We start from the raw sequence: 22,944 nt of genomic DNA on the forward strand, positions 1-22,944 counted from the left end.
TCTGTACCCAGATAACAGTCTTGTTTTTCATTCTTAATACAGTATTCAGTCAATTACATGAGATATTCAACACTTTATAATAAATGGGCTTTGCATTAGTTGATTTTGCCCAACTGTAGGCTGATGTAAGTGCTCTGAGCACATTGAAGGTAGGTGAGGCTAAGTTGCGATGTTTGGTAGGTCAGGTGTATTAAATGCATTTTGACTTAGGATATTTTCAACTTACGGGTTTATTGGGTCATAGCCCCATCGTAAGTTGAGGAAGATCTGCGTGTCTGTGTTTCAGCTAGGCATTAAGCGTATTCTCTTTTGAAACCTTTTTTTTTTTTGGCTGTGCCATGCTCGTGGAATCTTGATTCCCCGACCAGGGATTGAAATCTGTTCCTCGGCAGCGGAAGCGCCATGTCTTAACCACTGGATCGCCCAGGAATTCCCTCTTGAAACCTTTTAATTAAGATGAGGAAATGTTGATTTGCGGTGATGTGACTGAGCACAGTCATAACTAATTTACTGGTCACAAATGATAGCTGTTGAGTAGTTCTGTAAAAAGTGCCAGTTTTATGAATTGAGGTTTGAAAGCAAAAGAATTATGTCACGTTTTGTTTCTTATTTTCCATGCTCTTCAACATCCGTCTATAGATGACAGAGTGGCTTCATGTTTAAAAAACTTGTGGGTAAAGTTTGACTTCATGTTAAAAAAACTTGTGGGTAAAAGCATAGGTCAAACTAATGTTTCTAAAATTCAAAATCAGAAGTTTTTAGGTTCATAAGGAATGTATTTATTTTGAAAAATTATCTTTGGAAAGGTGGTTATATTAACATGGTTTCATATTGTAGTGGCATGTAAGAATATACAGTGAATACTCCTTCCTGCATCTATCTGTTCCTTAGTCTTTACTTCTCTTCCCTGGAGGAACCAGTGTCATGAGTTTATCAGTTCTTCAAGAAGTGTTTTGTGCACACACACGCACTCACACATTCTCTCACACTCCTCTTAGAAAATACAGAAAGAAGAAATTCTGTGCATTCTATTTATTTTACTTCCATGAAATATATCTTGGTGATATTTCCATATCAGCACAGAAAACATAGCATGAGTACCGCACTCTCATTTGTTTTGATTTTTGCATGTTATTTCATTCTGTGGTTGTACCATAGTTTGGATTTCTTTAAACCAGTGCCCTAAAACCAAGATAGCAGGTTTTGCTTTTTTGCTATACTACTGCAGAATAATTCTGCAATGACTAACTTGTGCCATTTCACATGTGAAAATTTGGGGGTGGGATAAATTCTTGAAAGAAGAATGGCAGGATCAAAGTATATCTATACATTTATAATTTTTAGAGCTATTGCCAAATTTCCAACCTCACAGAGGTTGTACCAAATTATACTTCCACTACCAATTTAAGAAAGTCATTAGAGGTTTAACAGCAGTTACACCCACCATCCATATAGTTATTTTTAGGATGTCTCTAGTAAGTGTTCAGTGTCTGGGACTGAACATTTTTAGTGATGGACATTTGTTGCTTTTCAAGATAGCCTGTCACATTTTTGAATAATTTGGTTTTTGTTGTTTCCTTATATGGAGTAAAAATATTTCTCAAGCTGCTACCCGTTGGTGGTGTTTTTTTCTTTTGGTGCTATTGAAAAGTCTAGCCCCCTTTTTTTTTAAATTAATTTTTTTAATGTGTTTATTGGCTGTGCTGGGTCTTTGTTGATTCATGTGGGCTTTCTCTAGTTGCTGCGAGCAGGGGCTACTCTACATTGTGGTGCGTGGGCTTCTCATTGTAGTGGCTTCTCTTGTTGTGGAGCATGGGCTCTAGGCGCATGGGCTTCAGTAATTGCGGCACACGGGCTCAATAGTTGTGGCTCACGGGCTCTAGAGCACAGGCTCAGTAGTTGTGGTGCACAGACACAGTTGCTCCGTGGCATGTGGGATCTCCCCGGTCCAGGGATCGAACCTGTGTCCCTTGCATTGGCAGGCGGATTCTTAACCACTGCGCCACCTAGGAAGTCCTGGCCCTTCTTTCACAAGATAATTTTTCTAATATCTGAAGGCAGCTGTCATCTTTTCACCATTCTTTTATTCATCATTCTTCCAGCTCTTCGTAGGATATGGCTTGGAGCCCTTTTAATCTCTTGGTTGTCCCAGTTATCCCAGTGGTATCTCAGATGATCTATTCACTTGAAAGTGTGCTATCCATAGTGTGGCATTTCCAATTGTGGGTCCACCGGTGCCAGGTCATGGAGAGCTGTCATCTTTCCACTGCTCTCATTCTCTTTATCTCAGAGTAGAAAAGGTCTCTAACCAAATGCTCCCATTTCCCCAACGATAACTTGAATGTGCTTTTAGTAGAAAGTAAATCTCAGAAGTGCTCTTTGTAGGCATCTTTTATAGATTATCTAAATTCCTTGGTTCCCAGTGTTTTGCAGTTGGATTTCCAATTGTGTTTAACATTGGCTAACTTTTTATTCATTACCAAAAAGTACAGTATAATAGAAAGGAACATCTTACTATTAGAAATGTGAGTATCACTAAATTAAGATTTTTTGATTCTAAAATGATCAGGTTCCAAGACCAAAGATTAAATTAATGAAAGGAGAAGCTGGACAAAATCTACTGGAAATAATGGCCTGTGATCGTCTGAGCCAATCAGGTAATAGTAATGTTTAAGTGATTTTACTTTAAAAAGAAAAAGAAAATTTCTCTGAGCACATCTTATGATAGTATCTTCTCTCTGTCCAGGAGATAATTTGTCATAATCATTTCTCTTTGCCATATTGGATTAGGGAGAGAGCTATAGAAAGGATGATAAGAAATGTTATATGCTTTAAAAGGAACAAATATTGTTTACTCCTGGGTAGAGAAGCTCCTTAACCCCTTCTTAATCTAGCTGCTAGAGCCTCCATCCAGAGTATTTTAAAGCACTTCCTGAACTAAGAGTAAGTTACTGATTTGCCAGTCATTTACCATCAGTTGCTTGTAAGACATTGCTATGGGGGTTATAAAGATGAAAAAGGTATGGATCTCTTTCTTAGGGAACTGACATCATAGTAGCAGAGTTAGAAGGTATATATTCACATTCCATTAGGCTCTTGGAATTTGTAGATTTATTACCAGTTTTGACTACTTGGGATGGATCCTAAAGATCTGTTATAGACTATCTGGCTTTGTTTGCTAAGGCAAAAACTTGAAGGTGTTCGTGTAGGCAGTGAATCAAGCAATGAGCTGAGGACTCTGTAGGGAAATGTTTCTATAAGAAGCAGTTTTGATATAAAGCTGAAGGGATTTTGTTACAAGTTAAGAAGTGGTCTTAAATCAGAGTAGCTGTAAGCTGTCTTCTCTAGGTAGACTGTTGGTCAAGGCTCCTCTGTCCTGCAGCTTACTTTTTTGTGGGAGACAGACTTTGAGTCCTTGAAGAAGTGACCTTCTGTTTTTTTCTTAGGTCTCCTTTCTACCTTTGCGGGGGGGGGGGGGGTGGTCACAGTTTGTAAAATGAACTTGTTTTACTATCTGATCTGGGCCTTACCGAGCTTGTCTTGGTAAATTTTCAGAGAGAAAATGGTCTGGTGGTAACCAAATATGACTGACCAGCAGAATTACTCCAAGTGTTTGTTTGTTTGTTTGTTTTAAACAGCTTGATTGTATAAAATTCACATATAATATTATTCACCCATTTTAAGTATACATTTCAGTGGTTTTTTAGTATGTTCACAGAGTTGTGCAGTCATCACCACAATTTTAGGATATTTTCGTCACCTTATAAGAAACCGCATACCCTTTAGCAGTCACTCCCCATTTTCCTCCAAACCCCCTAGTCCTAGGCAACCACTAATTTTCTTGTCTTTATATCTCTGTTCTGGACATTTCATATAAATTGAATCATACAAGGTGTGTTCTTTGGATGACTGTCTTCTTTCACTTAGCGTAGTGTTTTCAAGGTGCATCCATGTTTTAATGTGAACTAGAACTTCATCCAACGTGTGTTTTTAAAATAGATTCTTCACCTCACATCTGTGAATCAGAATCTCTGGGAGTGGGGCCTGGAAATTAAATTATATATGTATATTTTTAAAGCTTTTTTAAAGCCCTGACCAGCCAGGTTTAGAAATAAGGTGTAGTCACTCTCGCCTTGTGAGACAGACAGTATTCTGCCAGTGGAGTTTGTATCCCTCTAAATAAACTTGCTTTCACTTTGCAAAAAAAAAAAGATTAGATGTATCAGGTCAGAAAATTTGAGTTTGGTCCTGTTCTGTACCACTTGAATCCCACACTTTTCCATCTAAAATGGAGATCCTTTTGGTATTTTTCCACACTTTTTTCTTTCCTTTTACTCTGGCACATAGACACAGATGTAACACAGATAGATACTGTTATATCTGTAGTCCATTTTTCATGTCAGCACCCTCTTGGGTCCAGTTGTGGTTGTTGGGATGGAGGGTTGGGGGTGAGATAGTCATGTTATTTCCCTTTAGGGTATGTGAATGAAACTGTCGAGAGATATGGGTATAAATAATCTGTATTTTTTAGATGACGGAAACAATTTGTTTTTCAGGGCATATGCTGCTAAACTTAAGTCGTGACAAGCAAGATTTTTTAAAAGAGGTTGTAGCATCCTTTGCCAATGAAAGTGGGCAGTCTGCTTTATATGATGCTCTGTTTTCTAGTCAGTCACCTAAGGATAGATCTTTCCTTGGTAGCGATGATATTGGAAACATTGATGTAGAAGCACCAGATCCTGATGATTTGGCTAGATATGATGTTGGTAAGTTGTGTCTTTCTTTCTAAGGAAACATTTTGTATTTTAATCTCTTTAAAATTAATTATTTATTGGCTGCATTGGGTCTCTGCTGCTGTGTGCAGGCTCCCTGTAGCTGTGGAGAGCGGGGGCCACTCTTCGCTGTGGTGCACAGGCCTCTCACTGCGGTGGCTTCTCTTGTTGCAGAGCACCAGCTCCAGGGGCGCAGGCCTCAGTAGTTGCAGCACGCGGCCTCAACAGCTGTGGCTGACGGGCTCTAGCTGTGGCGCACAAGGCTTAGCTGCTCCGCAGCATGCGAGATCTTCCCGGACCAGGGACCGAACCTGTGCCCCTGCATTGGCAGGTGGATTGTCAACCACTGCGCCACCAGGGAAGCCCCAGAACACCAATTCTTCTTCATGGCCGGCTGAAAGTTGAAGTCACTGGCCTCCTTCAGGTCCAGCCAAATCATGGGCAGGCGGGGTACGGCCTCCATGGCAGTGGGCGCCAGCAGGCCACCTGGGTGCTCCCTTAGTTTTCCCAGCTGCTGGCTCAGCTGCCCGTACCGCCCCCAGTCTTTTTTATACTAGGAGAAAAATAACAGCAGCAAGGGGAATAAATTGCCCATGATCTCATTACCTGGAAATAACACTTAATGTTTTTTTATATTCCTTTTAGGTTTTTTGAAGGGTTGGGGTAGTGTGAGGGGTTGGTAGCCATAGTGGTGGCGTATATTTTTCTTCTAAATAGTTGCTTATCATATACACATGATTAGTCTTATGAATTCTCTCTCATCCTGTCTCTCTAAATATCACTTTCTGTGGCAATATGATCTTTTTAATGAAGTAGCCATAACTTGCTTGCCACTTTTTATTGTTGGGTATCCAAGATGTTTCCAGTTTTTTTACTTATTTTAAAATACTGATGAAAACTTTGTGTCTCCATTTCATTTTTTTTCCCATAGAGATTCCTAAAAACAGAATTACTGGGATAAAGTTGATGAACATGTTTAAGTCTCTTGCAAATTGCCATGTTACCAGAAAGCTTGTACCTCTTTATGCTTTCAGAAGCCCATAACTTTTTTAGTGTTGAATTTTTTGTAGAGGGAAAAGATCTATTATCCTAATGGATTAGTGTAGTGCCATCCCTTTGTTTTAATATTTCTTTACTGAAAGGAAAATCTGTTGTTTCAAGATTTGTTGCTGGGTGACTATTCTTTTTTTGACCTCTGTCAGTAGATTTTGTTTTTTTTTTTTTAGTAGATTTTGTTTTATTGAATTCTGTGAGGCTCTTTTTTTTCTCTTAGATGGACTTCAGAAGAACTTTTTCCATGATAACTGTTTTTATTAAAGTTCCTAGGTGGAATTTGAATATTTCTAATAAAAACATGAGACTTTGCTTATCATAGATTTTCCTTGTGCTCTGATATAGAAAAGCAGCTATAAAATTAAGGTACATTTAATATGAGGCAGTTGTTTATGTTGGCAAAACTGATGGCACACACAAAAAAATTCCAAAACCTCAAGTCAAATTTTTTTTTTTTTTTGCTTTATTTCAGGTGCCATTCGAGCACATAATGGTAGTCTTCAGCACCTCACCTGGCTTGGCTTACAATGGAATTCATTGCCTGCCTTACCTGCAGTTCGAAAATGGCTAAAACAGCTTTTTCATCATTTGCCCCAGGAAACCTCAAGACTTGAAACAAATGCACCTGAATCAATATGTGTTTTAGATCTTGAAGTAAGCAGAGATTTTAACAAATATTATGAGTATTGTTTGATTTTTTTTTTTTTTTCCCCTACTGAAATTGACTTTTCTTTAAATAAAACAGGTATTTCTACTTGGAGTAATATATACCAGTCACTTACAATTAAAGGAGAAGTGTAATTCTCACTATAGCTTCTACCAGCCTCTGTGCTTGCCACTTCCTGTGTGTAAACAGCTTTGCACAGAAAGACAGAAATCTTGGTGGGATGCAGTTTGTAATCTGATTCACAGAAAAGCAATGTAAGTAGTCTAATAAAAATACTCCTTTGACTTATTGCCTAGGGACTTAATTTAATTGTCATGGGAAGTTTTAATTTTTAATTATCATGTAATGATTAACATAGATGATTAAGTGTTGAACTGCATGTTTGTTCATAAATCAATTTTATTAAATAAAACTTTTTTTAGACCTGGAACCTCAGCAAAATTGCGACTTCTAGTTCAGCATGACATACACACTCTAAGGGGCCAGGAAAAACATGGCCTTCAGCCTGCTCTGCTTGTGCACTGGGCAAAGTGCCTTCAGAAAACGGTGAGTTCACTGAAGTGGAAGCAATTTTAAGAACATTACCTTAATTTTTTAAAATCAGACTTCACATTGAAAGTCTTTTGGTTTTAAAAACAGTAGCAGCCTATTCATATCATGTCAGGTGAAATGTATTTTCTTAACGTTGCCACAAAGTAGTTAGTATAGTTTGCTTAGAATGGTGCCTGGCACAGTAAATGTTACATAAGTATTAGCCGTTGTTATTATTAGTTATAATTACCTTATGATAAATATTGCCCAGCCTGAAGATTTTTTACATGTTTGGTGGCACAAGGCTCTGTAGGCAGGGGCATTATAGATCTTGCTAAATATTTGAGGTCTGTTCTGTGGCAAGATTAGGTGTAAATGTTTAGCCCTTTGCCCAAACTATGGCACCTATAGAGTGGCAGATTTCGGCCATCTAAAAATAACAACTTTAAAAAAAACAATGCGCTGCCTGATTAGGTAGTGTCATTGAAAGTATGTAAAACTTGGGTCTAGAATGATCACTGGTATTAAAGTGGTTAGTTATTCCAAAATTTGGAAAGGACTTATGAGATTCTATTTTGCCTTGATTTGAAATTTTAACCAGTTGTTCAGACCATCTATAAATGAATTTTTGGATCTGATCATTTGTTTCTCTTTGTGTGCTTCTAACTTTGTATTTTAGGGCAGTGGTCTTAATTTTTATGATCATCGAGAATACATAGGCAGGAGTGTTCATTACTGGAAGAAGGTTTTGCCGTTATTGAAGATAATCAAAAAGAAGAGCAGTATCCCTGAACCTATTGACCCTCTGTTTAAACATTTTCATAGTGCAGACATTCAGGTAATGGAGGATCCCTTTGGGGTCTAACTGGAAATGTGGTTAGAAATGGAGGTATAAACTGCTTAAATTAGTTGCTTGGCTATTTAATGGTAGTCTTGTTTTTGAAGTCCACTAGCTGTCACAAATACAGTATGGCAGAAAAGAGTACTGAGATGCTAATCTCAGATTTATATAGAATCTTTTGGAAATCATTTGGGTTTGATATTCTGAGTAGAGGCAGTTTGACTAAAAGTTACCCAATGTGTTTAGGCATCTGAAATTGGTGAATATGAAGAGGAAGCACACATAACATTCGCTATATTGGATACAGTTAATGGAAATATAGACGATGCTATGGCTGTGTTTGAATCTGTTAATAACGTCGTTTCTTACTGGAATCTTGCACTGGTAAGTAGTGTGGTAATTGAATTAAAAGGTTTTTCTCTTAATACATAATTGTTTCACAAAAGCACTCTGTGTATAGATTTTTCACAGGAAAGCAGAAGACATTGATGAAAATGATGTGCTTTCTTCTGAAGAACAAGAAGAATGCAAAAATTACCTGAGAAAGACCAGAGACTACCTGATAAAGATTTTAGATGACTGTGATTCAGATCTCTCAGTGGTTAAGAAAGTAAGTTGCAGGTTGTTTGTACTTTTTTATTATTGATAACTTGGGTAATAAGTACTTTTGCCTTGGTTTTGTATTTCGGTATTTTCAGAAACGCTTAGTGATGCCTTATTAATGCACAAAAGGGAGGGAGTTTAAATATTTAATTAGCATTGCTTTGCCTTAGATTTGGGGCGTGTGTGTGTGTGTTTTAAACTTGGGCATTTAAGTTTATACTCTTACAAAAATGCTTGTTAGAGAATTAGAAAAGGTTTCCAAGGGAGGCATTTATTTTTGTTATCTTGGCAATGTAGCCAACAAATACTGCCACCTAAGGACTAGTTCTGCATGGACTTGGCAGTTAAACATGTTACTGAAGTCAAAGGTGGTTGCTGATGACTTCAGAGCATTTCTCTCATCATAACCATCTGCTGTGACTACCTTTTTTGCAGCTTTCAGCAGTTTGAGGCTGTTGTGATGGTATTAACCTCAGTTATAGTCAACCTTCCACCTGTTACGCTGATTAGTTTGTGTAGTTGCTCTTGTGTTAGGATTTATAGTTGGTGCATTCCAACATCTGTGTTTCTCTTCCCATTCAAAATCAGTTAGTAAATGTCAGTAACTTATTTTTTTTATGTGGAAAAGCTTCCCCAGTTAACATTGCTTTACCATTACTGTGGCTAACGGGAGGGATAGAAACTGCATGGACTTGAGGGTTAGAAGACTTTAGATTACACAGCAGTTTCATGTGTGTTGTTACATAAAAGTATAATGTGCTTGTTACACAAAATATGAAAAATATAAATTAGCAAGATAAAAAAAAGTCTCTGTTTATTTTAGAGTTCTTTGGTGATTTTGCAGACTAAAGCCATTGATTCATGCCTTTTGTTTTTAGTTGCCTGTGCCCCTGGAATCTGTAAAAGAGATGCTTAATGTAGTCATGCAGGAGCTCGATGACTTCAGTGAAGGAGGGCCTCTGTATAAAAATGGTTCTTTGCGAAATGCAGATTCAGAAATAAAACATTCTACACCATCTCCCACCAAATACTCTGTATCACCAAATACAGGTTACAAGGTAAATGGGAAAGAAATGAGTCACTCCACTGCTGAATGTTTCTGTTCTAAATGTCTTAAGTACTGTTTTCTTGTTATTTTTTCAGTATTCTCCCAAAACACCACCTCAGTGGGCAGAAGATCAAAATTCTTTGTTGAAAAAGATTTGCCAACAAGTGGAGGCCATTAAGGTAAATCACTTGATTTGTCTACTAAACTGTGCCTCTCTTATTCCAAGATTCCCTCCTTGACCACTATCTCAACTTATTTCTAAAGCTATTCAAAGTGTTCCTTTGCCACATGACTGTAGAATCATACTGTGTTTTGTGTGCTTCCATCTTGACACTTAGCATATTTTTGAAATTACCTATGTGTCTGCATCCTCCACTAGATGTGAATCTTTCAGAGGTAGAGGTACTCTTGTATCCAAAACATAACCTTGCTTCTGGCATGGAGGAGGTTCCCAGGTGATTGAATTGAACTAGTGAAATACACTGTTCATACCTTGGTCTATGAGTTTGTCTCAGACTGACTGTGGTTGTGTATGTCAAATTTATAGCTAGGACTTCACAAGTGGTCTAAACTTCAGAAGGTCTCTATCTTTTTAATATTTGATGTGAATTTGACTTAATTATGTAAAGAAATAGTTACATGTACATGAATTTATCATAACTTTATGGAAGTGAACTGTTAACACTCAGAGGAGCTTTACTTCTTTTGGAATTGGAAGTGCTAGTAAGTTGTTTCATGCTAATGACGAGAACTAAATCATTCATACTTCTAAAGTTATACCAAGGAAGTCTTGATATGTGTATGATTATTGCAGTGCTGTCAGTAATTTGTGAGACTTAAGAAATACTTTTTCTGTTTTTTTGGATTTGTGAATTTGCATGAAGATTTTGTTCTTTAATTTTGTATAATTGTGGCCTGTCACGATATTACATATTTACCATGTAGGTTTCTGGCACCCAACATTGTGTTCTTGGACACACTATTAGTGGAGGACCAGTTTTCATCATGTTGTAGTTGTTTGAATTTTTAAAATTATGTTTATAGCTTTAATTGGATGTTTAAATCTGTAGTTCAGATACCAGTAGTGACCAGTAAAGTTTTCCAGTTGATTCCATCAGTTTCTTATTTTTGGATGTGTAGCATCTGGACTAGACACAGTAGATGGACGAATGGGGAAATTTTTATTTAGTTTGAAAATTCAAGATATTTTTGACCCCAGTAGTTTTGGTTTTCAGGAAATTTCTATTCCTAAAACACTTTTATTTCTGTTTTTTTTTGGGTGGGGGGAGGCAGCGCACTGTCCGACTTGCGGGATCTTGGTTCCCCGACCAGGGATTGAACCCGGTGCCACGGCAGTAAAAGCACCGAGTCTTAACCACTGGACCACCAGGGAATTCCCTCTAAAACATTTCTACAAGAAGAGAGCAGACATGCTGGATCTGTCTCTGATCTCACTTGTTATCATTTATTATTCCTGAAAAATGCCTGTTTTGTAGGTTCTGGGGTTGGGAAGGGTGTTATCATTTGGTTGTCTAGAAAGTGACAGATCTGATCACTAATCACTAGCTGTCATTGGAAGGCATTATGTCTGTCCATTTGGACCTTTGTAAGAATTAAGAGCATAAGTAAGATGCCTGTAATATACTGTTGTATACATCAGCGGTCCCCAACCTTTTTGGCACCAGGGACTGTTTTCGTGAAAGACAGTTTTTCCATAGACTGGGGTGCAGCAGGGGTGGGGAAGGAGGGGACAGTTTGGGGATGATTCAAGTGCACTACATTTACCATGCACTTTATTTCTATTATTATATCAACTCCACCTCAGATCATCAGGCGTTAGATCCTGGGGGTTGGGGACCCCTGGTGTACATAATATATTCTGGGCAAATATTAGTTGTTTCCCTTTCCCAGTAGAGCATTTGAGCTTCACCTTGAAAGGTTGGCAGTGTTTGGTACAATGTATGTGGCTGAGTGGGAAGCTAGTTCTGGGAGGTTATTATGTAGGGTGTAGAGCAGTCCGGGTGGACTGAAGAGTAATAGAGCAGGTGGAGTGAGGATACTGGAAGGATGTTTGGGCTGACGCTGCTGAGCACCAGCAGTGGCAGAGAAGGAAGTTTATTTCGTAGGTGCTTGTTTTTTTGAGCCAGGTAAGTGTCTTGGCTAGAGCTGAACTTTGTGAAGATTGATCTAAGCAAATGTAGAATGAAAAGGAAGATGAGGCTGTTGTTTAGGTTAGATCTGACTCTAGAATGAATAAATGAGGTAATGGTACTAAGGAGTAAAAGAATGGAAGCAAATAAGCTTTAACAAATTAAGGATCATGTTTTATTTTATTTTATTTATTTATTTTTAATTTATTTATTGGCTGTGTTGGGTCTTCATTGCTGCACACGGGCTTTCTCTAGTTGCTGAGAGTGGGGGCTACTCTTCATTGTGGTGTTTAGGCTCCTCATTGCAGTGGCCTCTCTTGTTGTGGAGCGTGGGCCCCAGGCGTGTGGGCTTCAGTAGTTGCGGCACATGGGCTCAGTAGTTGTGGCTCACGGGCTCCAGAGCACAGGCTCAGTAGCTGTGGCGCACGGGCTTAGTTGCTCCACGGCATGTGGAATCTTCCCAGGGCAGGGCTCGAACCCATGTCCCCTGCATTGGCAGGTGGATTCTTTACCACTGCGCCATGTAGGAAGTCCAAGGATCATGTTTTAAAACTGCATCTGGTACTCAGATTTTACTGGAGTATAGAATCTCTTAAAAGGCATCATCAGGTATTAAGTTTGCTCTAGCACTGTTTCTGCTGTGATGTAATTGCTTAAAATTGTTTTCTTTTTCCAACAGAAAGAAATGCAGGAGTTGAAACTAAATAGCAGTAACTCAGGGTCCCCTCATCGTTGGCCTACAGAGAATTATGGACCGGATTCAGTGCCTGATGGATATCAGGGGTCACAGAATTTTCATGGGGCCCCACTAACAGGTGAGTTGGCAACTGGATAATCCCAGATGTTAGTAAAGTCACTGTACTTCCTCCTCCTGTAAATAGGTAACTTGTGAAATCACCTTGTCTATATACATTTATTTATATACATGTCTATTGGTGTCTGTGTGTGTTACTTAAGCTGTATTTGGTATTACCAGGATTTTTATAACTGAGCAGAAACAAAACAAGCTTTTTCTGATCCTGTTTATTAAAGGCTTAAAGAATCCTTTAATGCGCATCTCAGAGGAGCTGAGACTGTGCTGAAACTATGCCTTATAATTGAAAAAAATGTTAACTGGTAGCCTTATTCATTAAGAGATGCCTAAATAAGAAATTAAACTTCTTGGGAATCATTTTGATGACATACTGAGAGGTATGACAGTCATGGGAAATCTTTTATTTTGAAATACTCTGGTCATATATAGTAGGAAAGAGTGTGGAGCTAGAGCATACTGAATTTTTAGGTTGTGCTCTCTTACAGACCTCTCTGAGCCAGTTTGTCTGTTTGAAACATGGAAATAATACTTGTGTTACATGATTATTGTGTGTGTGTGGGGGTGCATTATGCATTTACTTAGAGTATGCAGTAAACACCTAATGAACCAGAAAGTACAGATAGTGCCTCCTGTGGGTTGTCTGGGTGCCGAGGTGTTTTGTGTGTATAGTTTTATTTAATTACAGTAACGCGGAGTGGTAGATACCATTATGAATCCCTATTTTGTAGATGAGGAAATGGGTTTGGAAGGGTTAGGTAACTTACCGTTATTGTACAGGTTATTGGTAGAGCTAGGGTTCAAACTCTGGTGTTCTAACTCTTAAGCCACTGCTTGCAGGCAGCCAGAGTGATGGGAAAAATAGGTTTCTTTCACATGAGACAGATTCCTGAAATGTTGGTAATTTAGATTAATTGGTTTTAATTCAAAGATTCAGAATGGTATGGCCTAGTTTAGTACGTTTGTGTGATGGTCCACAGGGCCATACTTAAGGCAGACTCGCTGTCTTCCTGTAACAGTGTCCTCTAAGTGCACGCGAAGTAATATGAGAGAAAATCTTTGTGAAGTCAAACTCAATAAATGTATTAAGTCATAGATGAATATGTGAGAAGTCAGGGTTTGAACCTTCCTTACCTAGACCCTGTGCACTGTGTAGAGCCTTGACTGTAGGAGATAGGCAAGGTGGCTGGCTTTCTCTGGGGTTCTTTGAGTGCTGTGTGGAGTCATCATTTGGCACCTTGTGGACCTCAAGTTCTGTTTTCTTCTTAGTACATGCATAACAGGTCTTCTGGTTATTAAACACACATAAACGTAACATTCACATTATCTCATTTTATTCTTGCAATTACCCTTTTAATTAAGCCAAGGAACACATTTTGTGTTACTTGTGAGATCTGTGCATGAATTTCTATGGAAGCAGCACATCCTCATTTCACAAGTGAGAAAAATGGAGACCCCAAGTGGCTGCTTGACAGGGTTGCAGGCAGCTGTGTGGCCCTGAGAGGAGAGCTCAGGTCTGCTGATTCACATTCCTGTGCTTTACAGACTGCTTTTCTTAATGAAAGTGCAGATGTGCCAAGATGGTCCTTGTCTTCTTAAAATAAGATGATTAAAAAGCAATTAATAAGCTTATAATAAGGAAATATTCAGAAGTACTGACCAGTGTAAAGAAAACTAAAAGCGAACCATATCACATAGAGTTCTGCTAACATTTTGGAGCATTTCCTTCTGGTCCTCTTTGTATACTAAAAAATTTTTAATGAGATTTTCACTGTATTATCATGCTGTATGGAGATGAATAAGCCCGTTTTTTAAATATTACTTTAAGTTCTGAGCATTTTTCTACTCAACTTTTTTTTTGACAATACCGTTAATGAATACAAGGTATCCCATCGTGTGGAAGCTCTGTAAATTTTATTCTCTTTTTTTATTTCCAGTTTTTGCTATTGTAAATAATGCTGTGAACACCGTTCTAGGATTTTAGGGTTTTGTAAAATTTCTTGTGTTGGAAAATTGCTTTCCTGAAAAGCTGTGGCAGTTTTATACTCTTACCACTAGTATCTGATAGTACCTGTCTCTTTGCACTCTTGCCAAGGGTTTACTATTACCAGTATATAAAAACGTTGCCAGTTTTTAAAAGCAAAAATAATATCAACTTTTAAATTTTTATTTTTTTAATACTAGGCATGCTTAACACTTTATAATCCTGTTCATTTGGTGCCTTGTTTCTATAGGATTTTTTTAGTTGGTTTATAAGACATCTAAGTTAATTTTTTTTCACTATCACTGACTGATAAAGTCACTAGTTAAATTTCAGACTCTATGATCCTTGGCTCATGTCCATCAGCTTGTTCTGTGTTCTTTGCCTGTTTTCTCCAGAATACATCAAAGTAGCCATCTTCACGTAGCCCATTAGTTTTCCACACTCAGCCTTGGGCCTCTGCAGTGGCTCTGCTTCTCTGGTAACTGTGCAGAGAGGACAGATAGCCTGGTTTGCCTTTACTAGGTCTTTTTCAGGGCTTTCCAGAATCAGCTGCTCAGTACCTCTTGGGTCACAATTTCTACTTCCTCTTCTGTGTAAAGGTACAAATGATCTTTAAGTTGTTTTGTTTCCTAGTAAAACTTCTGTAAAACGGATCAAGCAAATGATTGTTGGTTGCTTTTACCATCAACATGAGTGTCTTCTAGTTGCTGGTTTCCTGATAACACATACACAAAACAGATGGAGCAGATAGTTTGGACACCAGCATGAGTGTCAGTCAGGCTGTGCCTTTTTTATTAAGCCAAGGAACACATTTTGTGTTACTCGTGAGATCTATGCGTGAATTTGTCAGGTGATTTTTGACCTGAACGTTCTCAGCTTGAGTTTAAAAAATGCAACCTTGTCATTTTGCAGATTTTCAAGGCTCACTTCAAAAATGTGGCCCTGAGGCCATCATGTATGTTTTGGTTCCTTAAGTCCTTGCCATGGCTGGTGTATCGCCCGTGTTTCTGATGCGGCACGATTGTGCCTTCACGTCGTGTCCTCTTTCTCAGGAAGTGGTCCCACTGCTCCTCTTGGCTCCTTTTGGTGCTCGGTTGTGGGGGCTGTTCTTGTTGATCACCCTGCTGCTGCTCTCACTCCTCCTGTGTCACAACCTAGCAGTTGTTCCTAGTTTGTCATTTGATAATCTTCTTTATGGTGTATTATGATGTATAGAAATTTTAGAAAAAAATCTATGTAGTTAAATCTCTTTGATTTCTACTGCTTTTGTATTTATAATTCTTGCCTAGATAGTCCTAATTGCAGCATAGACTTTTTTAACAGTGTTTTCTTTCTTTTCTTTTTTTTCCTTTTTTTTTTTTTTTAGTTGCAACTACTGGCCAATCAGTATTTTATAGTCAGTCACCAGCATATAATTCACAGTATCTACTCAGACCAGCAGCTAATGTTACTCCCACAAAGGTAACAAAGGAATAATTTATACGTTTATAAATATCTTTTAATTGTCCAGGCTTCCTACAAAGAAATTCAAGAAGTAGTTCAGCATTAAAACTTATATGTCCCACAAGATATAGATATTTTAAATTTATCTCCAGATATAGAAGTTGTGTTTCTTAATTGCCTAAATTCTGTGTTACAACAAGTGTGAACATTTAGAATATTTTAAAATGGGGGTGGTGGTGGTGGGTCCTTCATCATTCGGTCATGACAGAAGCAGGACTATGATGTCCTTACTGGAGCACTATGTGTGGCACTTGTAGGCCTGGGGCGCTGTGACCGAGTGTCCTTGGAGACTGGCTTCCAGCAGAGTCGGGCAAAGACACAGGGCTTGGGTGTATCTAGGCCCTGGCTCTTCTGTTCTTAACTTCTCTGTGGGCAAGCTTGTTAACTTCTCTATGCATTAGTTGCCTCATGTAAAATGAGGATAATAATGCCTTAATTCATAGGGTTTTTGAAGATATTAAAATGAGATAATATATGTACAGTGCTTAGAACTATGCCCAGTTGGCACATTAACAAATGTTAGTCCTCATCATCATCATCGTCATTGTTAACATCATTGGACACCTTGTTTAGGACTGCGGAAGGTATTTATCCTGTGGATCTATTGTAGGAGAATCAGATTTTTAAGGTGCTGTCATTAGTTAAGGCAATTTTCATTATATGCCAAGAAGGACTAGAGCTGTAAGTACCTTTGTAGTAATGTAGAAGTGTTTTCTCTTAAGGACACAGTATATGCCCTAGTGATGTATTTACCCTGTACTTGTGCTTGAGGTTTATGAGAATTGGTTTGTGTCTAGTTAAGCTATAGTTTTATAGACAGCCTACCAAAATATACACTTTGTTTTTTTCTAGGGACCTGTTTATGGCATGAATAGGCTTCCACCTCAGCAGCATATCTACACGTACTCACAGCAGATGCACACACCACCAGTGCAGAGCTCGTCTGCTTGTATGTTCTCTCAAGAGATGTATGGTCCCCCGTTGCGTTTTGAGTCTCCTGCCACAGGAATTCTGTCACCCAGGGGTGATGATTACTTTAATTACAATGTTCAACAGACAAGCACAAATCCACCTTTGCCAGAACCAGGTTATTTTACAAAACCTCCAGTTGCAGCTCATGCTTCAAGATCTGCAGAATCTAAAGTTATAGAATTTGGAAAAACCAATTTTGTTCAGCCCGTGCCCGGTGAAGGCATGAGGCCATCTTTGGCAGCACCTGCACATACATCACAGCCAGCTCCTTTTAAATTTAATTCAAATTTCAAATCGAATGATGGTGACTTCACCTTTTCCTCACCGCACGTGGTGGCACAGCCCCCTTCTACAACTTATAATAATAGTGAAAGCCTTTTAGGTCTCCTGACTTCAGATAAACCTTTGCAAGGAGATAGCTACAGTGGACCAAAAGCTGCTCAAACCATTGGACCTCGAAATACATTCAATTTTGGAAGCAAAAATGTGCCTGGAATTTCATTTACTGAAAACAGGAGCCCAAATCAGCAAAAGAATTCTGGTTTTCGACGCAGTGATGATATGTTTACTTTCCACAGTCCAGGGAAATCAGTGTTTGGGACGCCTGCTGCAGAGCCAGCCAGTAAGAGTCATGACACTGATGGGGGTAGTGCACACGGGGACGAGGAAGACGACGGCCCTCACTTTGAGCCTGTGGTGCCTCTTCCTGATAAGATTGAAGTGAGGACTGGTGAGGAGGACGAGGAAGAGTTCTTCTGCAATCGTGCAAAATTGTACCGTTTTGATGTGGGATCCAGAGAATGGAAGGAGCGTGGAATTGGCAACGTAAAGATACTGAGGCACAAAACCTCCGGTAAAATTCGCCTGCTGATGAGACGTGAGCAAGTGTTGAAAATCTGTGCAAATCATTACATCAGCCCAGACATGAACCTGGCACCCAACGCCGGCTCAGACAGGTCCTTTGTGTGGCACGCTCTGGACTATGCAGATGAGTTGCCCAAACCAGAACAGCTTGCTATTAGGTTCAAGACTCCCGAGGAGGCAGCACTTTTTAAGTGCAAGTTTGAAGAGGCCCAGAGCATGTTAAAAGCCTCAGGAGCAAACATAGCCAGTCAGCCTACGAGAATTGTAAAAGAACCCACATGTCATGACAGTAAGGATGTTGGTAAATCTGATGCTGGAAACATGAATTTTGAATTTCAGGTTGCAAAGAAAGAAGGGTCTTGGTGGCATTGTAACAGCTGCTCATTAAAGAATGCCGCAAATGCTAAGAAATGTATATCCTGCCAAAATATAAACCCAAGCAGTAAAGAGCTCCTTGGCCCACCATTAGTTGAAACTGTTTCCACTCCTAAACCTGGCTCAGAAAATACTCCAGATAGATTTGCGTTGATGACTCCAAAGAAAGAAGGTCACTGGGATTGTAGTATTTGTTTAGTAAGAAATGAACCCACTGTGTCTAGATGCATTGCGTGTCAGAATACAAAGTGTGCTAACAAAAGTGGGTCTTCATTTGTTCAGCAGGCTTCCTTTAAGTTTGGCCAGGGAGATCTTCCTAAGTCTGCCAGCAGTGATTTCAAATCTGTGTTTTCAGTAAAGGAAGGACAGTGGGATTGCAGCGTTTGCTTGGTACAAAATGAAGCAAGTTCTACAAAATGTGTGGCTTGTGAGAATCCAAGAAAACAGAGTTTACCTGCCTCTGCTGTCCCAGCACCTGCCTCTCTTAAGTTTGGTACTTCAGAGACAAGCAAGGCTCCAAAGAGTGGACTTGAAGGGATGTTCACCAAGAAGGAAGGACAGTGGGATTGTAGTTTGTGCTTAGTGCAAAATGAGGCAAGTGCAGCAATGTGTGTGGCTTGTCAGAATCCAGGTAAACAGCATCCATCCACTTCTGCTGCTTTAGCACCTGCCTCTTCAGAGACAAGCAAGGCTCCAAAGAGTGGACTTGAAGGGATGTTCACAAAGAAGGAAGGACAGTGGGATTGCAGCATTTGCTTGATAGAAAACGAAGCAAGTTCTGCAAAATGTGTGGCTTGTGAGAATCCAAGAAAACAGAGTTTACCTGCTTCTGCTGGTCCAGCACCTGCTTCTTTTAAGTTTGGTACTTCAGAGACAAGCAAGGCTCCAAAGAGTGGACTTGAAGGAATGTTCGCCAAGAAGGAAGGACAGTGGGATTGCAGTGTTTGCTTTGTGCGAAATGAGAGTTCTTCCTTAAAATGTGTTGCTTGTGCTGTCTCTAAACCAACCCATAAATCTGTTGCAGAAGAACCTTCAGCTTTCACTTTGGGCTCAACAACTAAGGCAAATGACTCTCCTGGAAGTCAGAAGGGAACAGGATTTAAAAGTAACTTTTCAGAAAAAACCTTTAAGTTTGGCAACGCAGAACAAGGATTTAAATTTGGGCATGTGGATCAAGAAAATACACCTTCACTTACATTTCATAGTTCTTCTAACACAGACTCTAAGTCAACAAAAGAAGGATTTAGTTTTCCTATCCCTGCGTCTGCTGATGGGTTTAAATTTGGCATTCAGGAGCCGGGAAATCAGGAGAAACAGAGTGAAAAGCCCTTTGGAGATGACGCCAGTTGTCAGGCTCTAGACACTGGTGGTCAAAAAGATGGGAATGCTGTGGTTTTTGGTCAGACTGGCAGCACTTTTACCTTTGCAGATCTTGCAAAATCAAATTCAGGAGAAGGGTTTCAGTTTGGCAAAAAAGATCCCAATTTCAAGGGATTTTTGGGTGCTGGAGAGAAGTTATTCTCATCACAAAATAGTAAAATGGCTGATAAAGCCGATGCTTGTGCTGACCTTGAGAAAGATGATGATGCATATAAGACTGAGGACAGTGATGACATCCATTTTGAACCAGTCGTCCAGATGCCTGAGAAAGTGGAGCTTGTCACAGGAGAAGAAGATGAGAAAGTTCTTTACTCACAGCGGGTAAAATTATTTAGATTTGATGCTGAGATAAGTCAGTGGAAAGAAAGGGGTTTGGGGAACTTAAAAATTCTCAAAAATGAAGTCAATGGCAAACTGAGAATGCTGATGCGAAGAGAACAGGTGCTGAAGGTGTGTGCCAACCACTGGATCACCACCACCATGCACCTGAAGCCCCTCTCCGGGTCGGACAGGGCCTGGATGTGGTTGGCTAGTGACTTTTCTGATGGTGATGCCAAACTAGAGCAGCTGGCGGCAAAATTCAAGACACCCGAGCTGGCTGAAGAATTCAAGCAGAAATTTGAGGAATGCCAGCGACTTCTATTAGATATTCCACTTCAGACTCCCCATAAACTTGTGGATACTGGCAGAGCCGCCAAGTTAATACAGAGGGCGGAAGAAATGAAGAGTGGACTAAAAGATTTCAAGACGTTTTTGACTAACGATCAAACAAAAGTCACCGACGAAGAGAGTAAGAGTTCAGGAGCAGGAGCTGCCAGTGCTGTCGACGTGAGCAGCATGCCAAACCCTGAGACCACTGGGCCCACCCTGGAGTGGGATAACTATGACCTAAGGGAAGATGTTCTGGACGACAGTGTGAGCAGCAGCTCGGTGCATGCCTCTCCACTGGCCAGCAGCCCCGTGAGGAAAAATCTCTTCCGCTTTGGTGAGTCAACCACCGGGTTTAACTTCAGTTTTAAATCTGCTTTGAGCCCATCAAAGTCTCCTGCCAAGTTGAATCAGAGTGGGGCCTCAGGGGGCACAGATGAAGACTCTGATGTCACTCAGGAGGAGGAGAGAGACGGACAGCACTTCGAACCTGTTGTACCTTTGCCTGATCTAGTGGAGGTGTCCAGTGGTGAGGAAAATGAACAAGTTGTTTTTAGTCACAGAGCCAAACTCTACAGGTATGATAAAGATGCTGGTCAGTGGAAAGAAAGAGGCATTGGCGACATAAAGATTTTACAGAATTATGATAATAAGCAAGTTCGCATAGTGATGAGAAGGGACCAGGTATTAAAACTTTGTGCCAACCACAGAATAACTCCAGACATGACTTTGCAAAATATGAAAGGGACAGAAAGAGTGTGGGTGTGGACTGCATGTGATTTTGCAGACGGAGAAAGAAAAGTAGAACATTTAGCCGTCCGTTTTAAACTACAGGATGTTGCGGACTCATTTAAGAAAATATTTGATGAATCAAAAATAGCCCAAGAAAAAGATTTTTTGGTAACACCTCATGTTTCTCATTCGGCCACTCCCAGAGAGTCACCATGTGGCAAAATTGCCGTAGCTGTGCTAGAGGAAACCACCAGAGAGCGGACAGATTTGGCTCAAGGGGATGACGTGGCTGATGCAACCTCAGAAGTTGGTGGGGTGTCTGGCACACCTGAAACAACAACAAAAGCAGTGGTTTCACCTCCAAAGTTTGTATTTGGTTCTGAGTCTGTTAAAAGCATTTTTAGCAGTGAAAAGTCAAAACCATTTGCATTTGGCAACAGTTCAGCTACTGGGTCTTTGTTTGGATTTAGTTTTAATTCACCTTTGAAAAATAACAGTAGTGAAGCCAGTTCAGCAGCCCAGAGTGGATCTGAAAAAAGAGTGGAGTCTGGTGGTTGCCAAGAGTCACAGAACTCTGATCTCAGGCCGTCTTCCGACAGCAAAGTCAAAAACCCCTCTCCTGCTTTTCCAAAGGAGCAGTCCTCAACCAGTCACACGTTTAAAACACCAGAAAAGGGTAAGCACTTGGTCTTTAAACAGAATTTGTCTCTTTTTTTCTTTCTTTTTTCCTCCCTTCCTCCCTGCCTCCCTCCCTCCCATCCTTTTTTATTTTAACATTTATCTTGATGCAGAAAAAGTCGGGTCATAAACACAGTGCTCTGTGAACAGCCAAAAAATGTTTGTGCAGAATTTTTTCCTCCCTAAATCAGTTTACCTGTGAGTATTCAAACAGCAGCAGAGTGTGTGTGTGTAAGTTGTTTAGATGTCAGTTCCTCGGAGATGTGTCTGTCAGAGCAGAGCACAAGGACTCAGCTCAGCACTGGGTCCAGCTTAGGGCCTCAAGCACTCGAATCACGAGGGTTCACTTGAGGCTGGTGGTTTTAGCAGGTTTGTTCTTCAGTTTATTATCCTTATGTTCTTGTCACTCAGCATGGTACTGAGATGGTCACATTTTATATAAGGCAGTCTTGCCACCACTTGTTCAGTGAGCAAAAGAATGAAACCCTCGTGATAAATGGATACATGAGACAGCCACATTGGTATAAATGGATGGATTCTGGCTTTTTTATATTTTAAAATTATATTCATTTTGATTCTCAAAATGTTCAAAAACGAAATACTCTTTATTTTCTAGGATTTAATTTTAGCCTTTTTAAATCTAATCCAATGGCTTTTTGGACCAGCACCCCTTCCTCACAGGCTGAGAACAAAGGTACAGAGCTGGCACTGGCAGTGTGAAAGGACATCCATTTTTCAGCAGCTGCTAGTCCTCAGCAGAGTAACTGGCTGTGTGAAATTAAGTGCTTAACACAGCAGCATGCATGTAACAGAATGCCACCGTGACCCCTTAATGCTCTCGTGTACTCGAATGTCATGTTTTCTCATATGTTGTGCAGTGTTGTTTTGAGGTAGATTCATATGGTCTTTCCCTTTCTCTGTTTTGCACACCATATGCTGTTTCCCACTGTGGTTAATGAAGACCTGTATGTTGCCTAAGCTTTATTATCCGCCAGTGTCCAAATAGGTGATGGCAGCATCGTGTGTACCACAGGCAAATGAGTATTTCTTTAGGGCTTTCCTTTTGGACACAGGTTAGAAAGATACTGTGTCTGAAAGTAGGTCCCATGTTTAAGAGCTGCCATTATATCCTGGTGTGTTCCGTGTGTGGTACTTGTGGAGAAAGCATTGGTAGTGGAGTGGAGTACTTGGCAGTGGGCTCTGTTAGAGACTGTCAGGAGCAGGTTGTGGAGATGAAAACTCACTGTTAGGGTCTAATAACATATCTTGAGCAACACAACTATGTTACAAGTTGCCAGACAACTACAGTGATCCCATGACAATCTGTGGGTT

General features: G+C 39.9%; 1 protein-coding gene and 1 non-coding gene across 7 annotated transcripts in view; one reads left to right on the forward strand and one right to left on the reverse strand.

Annotated features, from left to right (window-relative positions):
* Positions 1-22,944, forward strand: part of LOC130856437 (E3 SUMO-protein ligase RanBP2-like) — a 56,022-nt gene that overhangs the window by 17,007 nt on the left and 16,071 nt on the right. For 2 of the 6 annotated variants that reach the window (XM_057740700.1, XM_057740701.1), the window contains exons 8-21: positions 2,570-2,657; positions 4,557-4,766; positions 6,298-6,479; positions 6,571-6,746; positions 6,915-7,038; positions 7,703-7,861; positions 8,111-8,248; positions 8,325-8,474; positions 9,346-9,525; positions 9,611-9,694; positions 12,345-12,480; positions 15,827-15,921; positions 16,816-21,610; positions 22,229-22,306. In XM_057740700.1, coding sequence (XP_057596683.1) covers positions 2,570-2,657; positions 4,557-4,766; positions 6,298-6,479; positions 6,571-6,746; positions 6,915-7,038; positions 7,703-7,861; positions 8,111-8,248; positions 8,325-8,474; positions 9,346-9,525; positions 9,611-9,694; positions 12,345-12,480; positions 15,827-15,921; positions 16,816-21,610; positions 22,229-22,306 — 6,595 coding nt within the window. Of the gene's footprint in view, positions 1-2,569; positions 2,658-4,556; positions 4,767-6,297; positions 6,480-6,570; positions 6,747-6,914; positions 7,039-7,702; positions 7,862-8,110; positions 8,249-8,324; positions 8,475-9,345; positions 9,526-9,610; positions 9,695-12,344; positions 12,481-15,826; positions 15,922-16,815; positions 21,611-22,228; positions 22,307-22,944 lie in introns of those variants that run through there. The other 4 variants (XM_057740702.1, XM_057740704.1, XM_057740706.1 and 1 more) reach the window with 3 other exon arrangements.
* On the reverse strand, positions 10,836-10,908 carry TRNAK-UUU (transfer RNA lysine (anticodon UUU)). The gene has a single exon. It is a non-coding gene; the product is annotated as a tRNA-Lys (tRNA).

This window comes from Hippopotamus amphibius, chromosome 7 (assembly GCF_030028045.1).
Source record: "Hippopotamus amphibius kiboko isolate mHipAmp2 chromosome 7, mHipAmp2.hap2, whole genome shotgun sequence".
Taxonomy (NCBI): Eukaryota; Metazoa; Chordata; class Mammalia; order Artiodactyla; family Hippopotamidae; genus Hippopotamus; species Hippopotamus amphibius.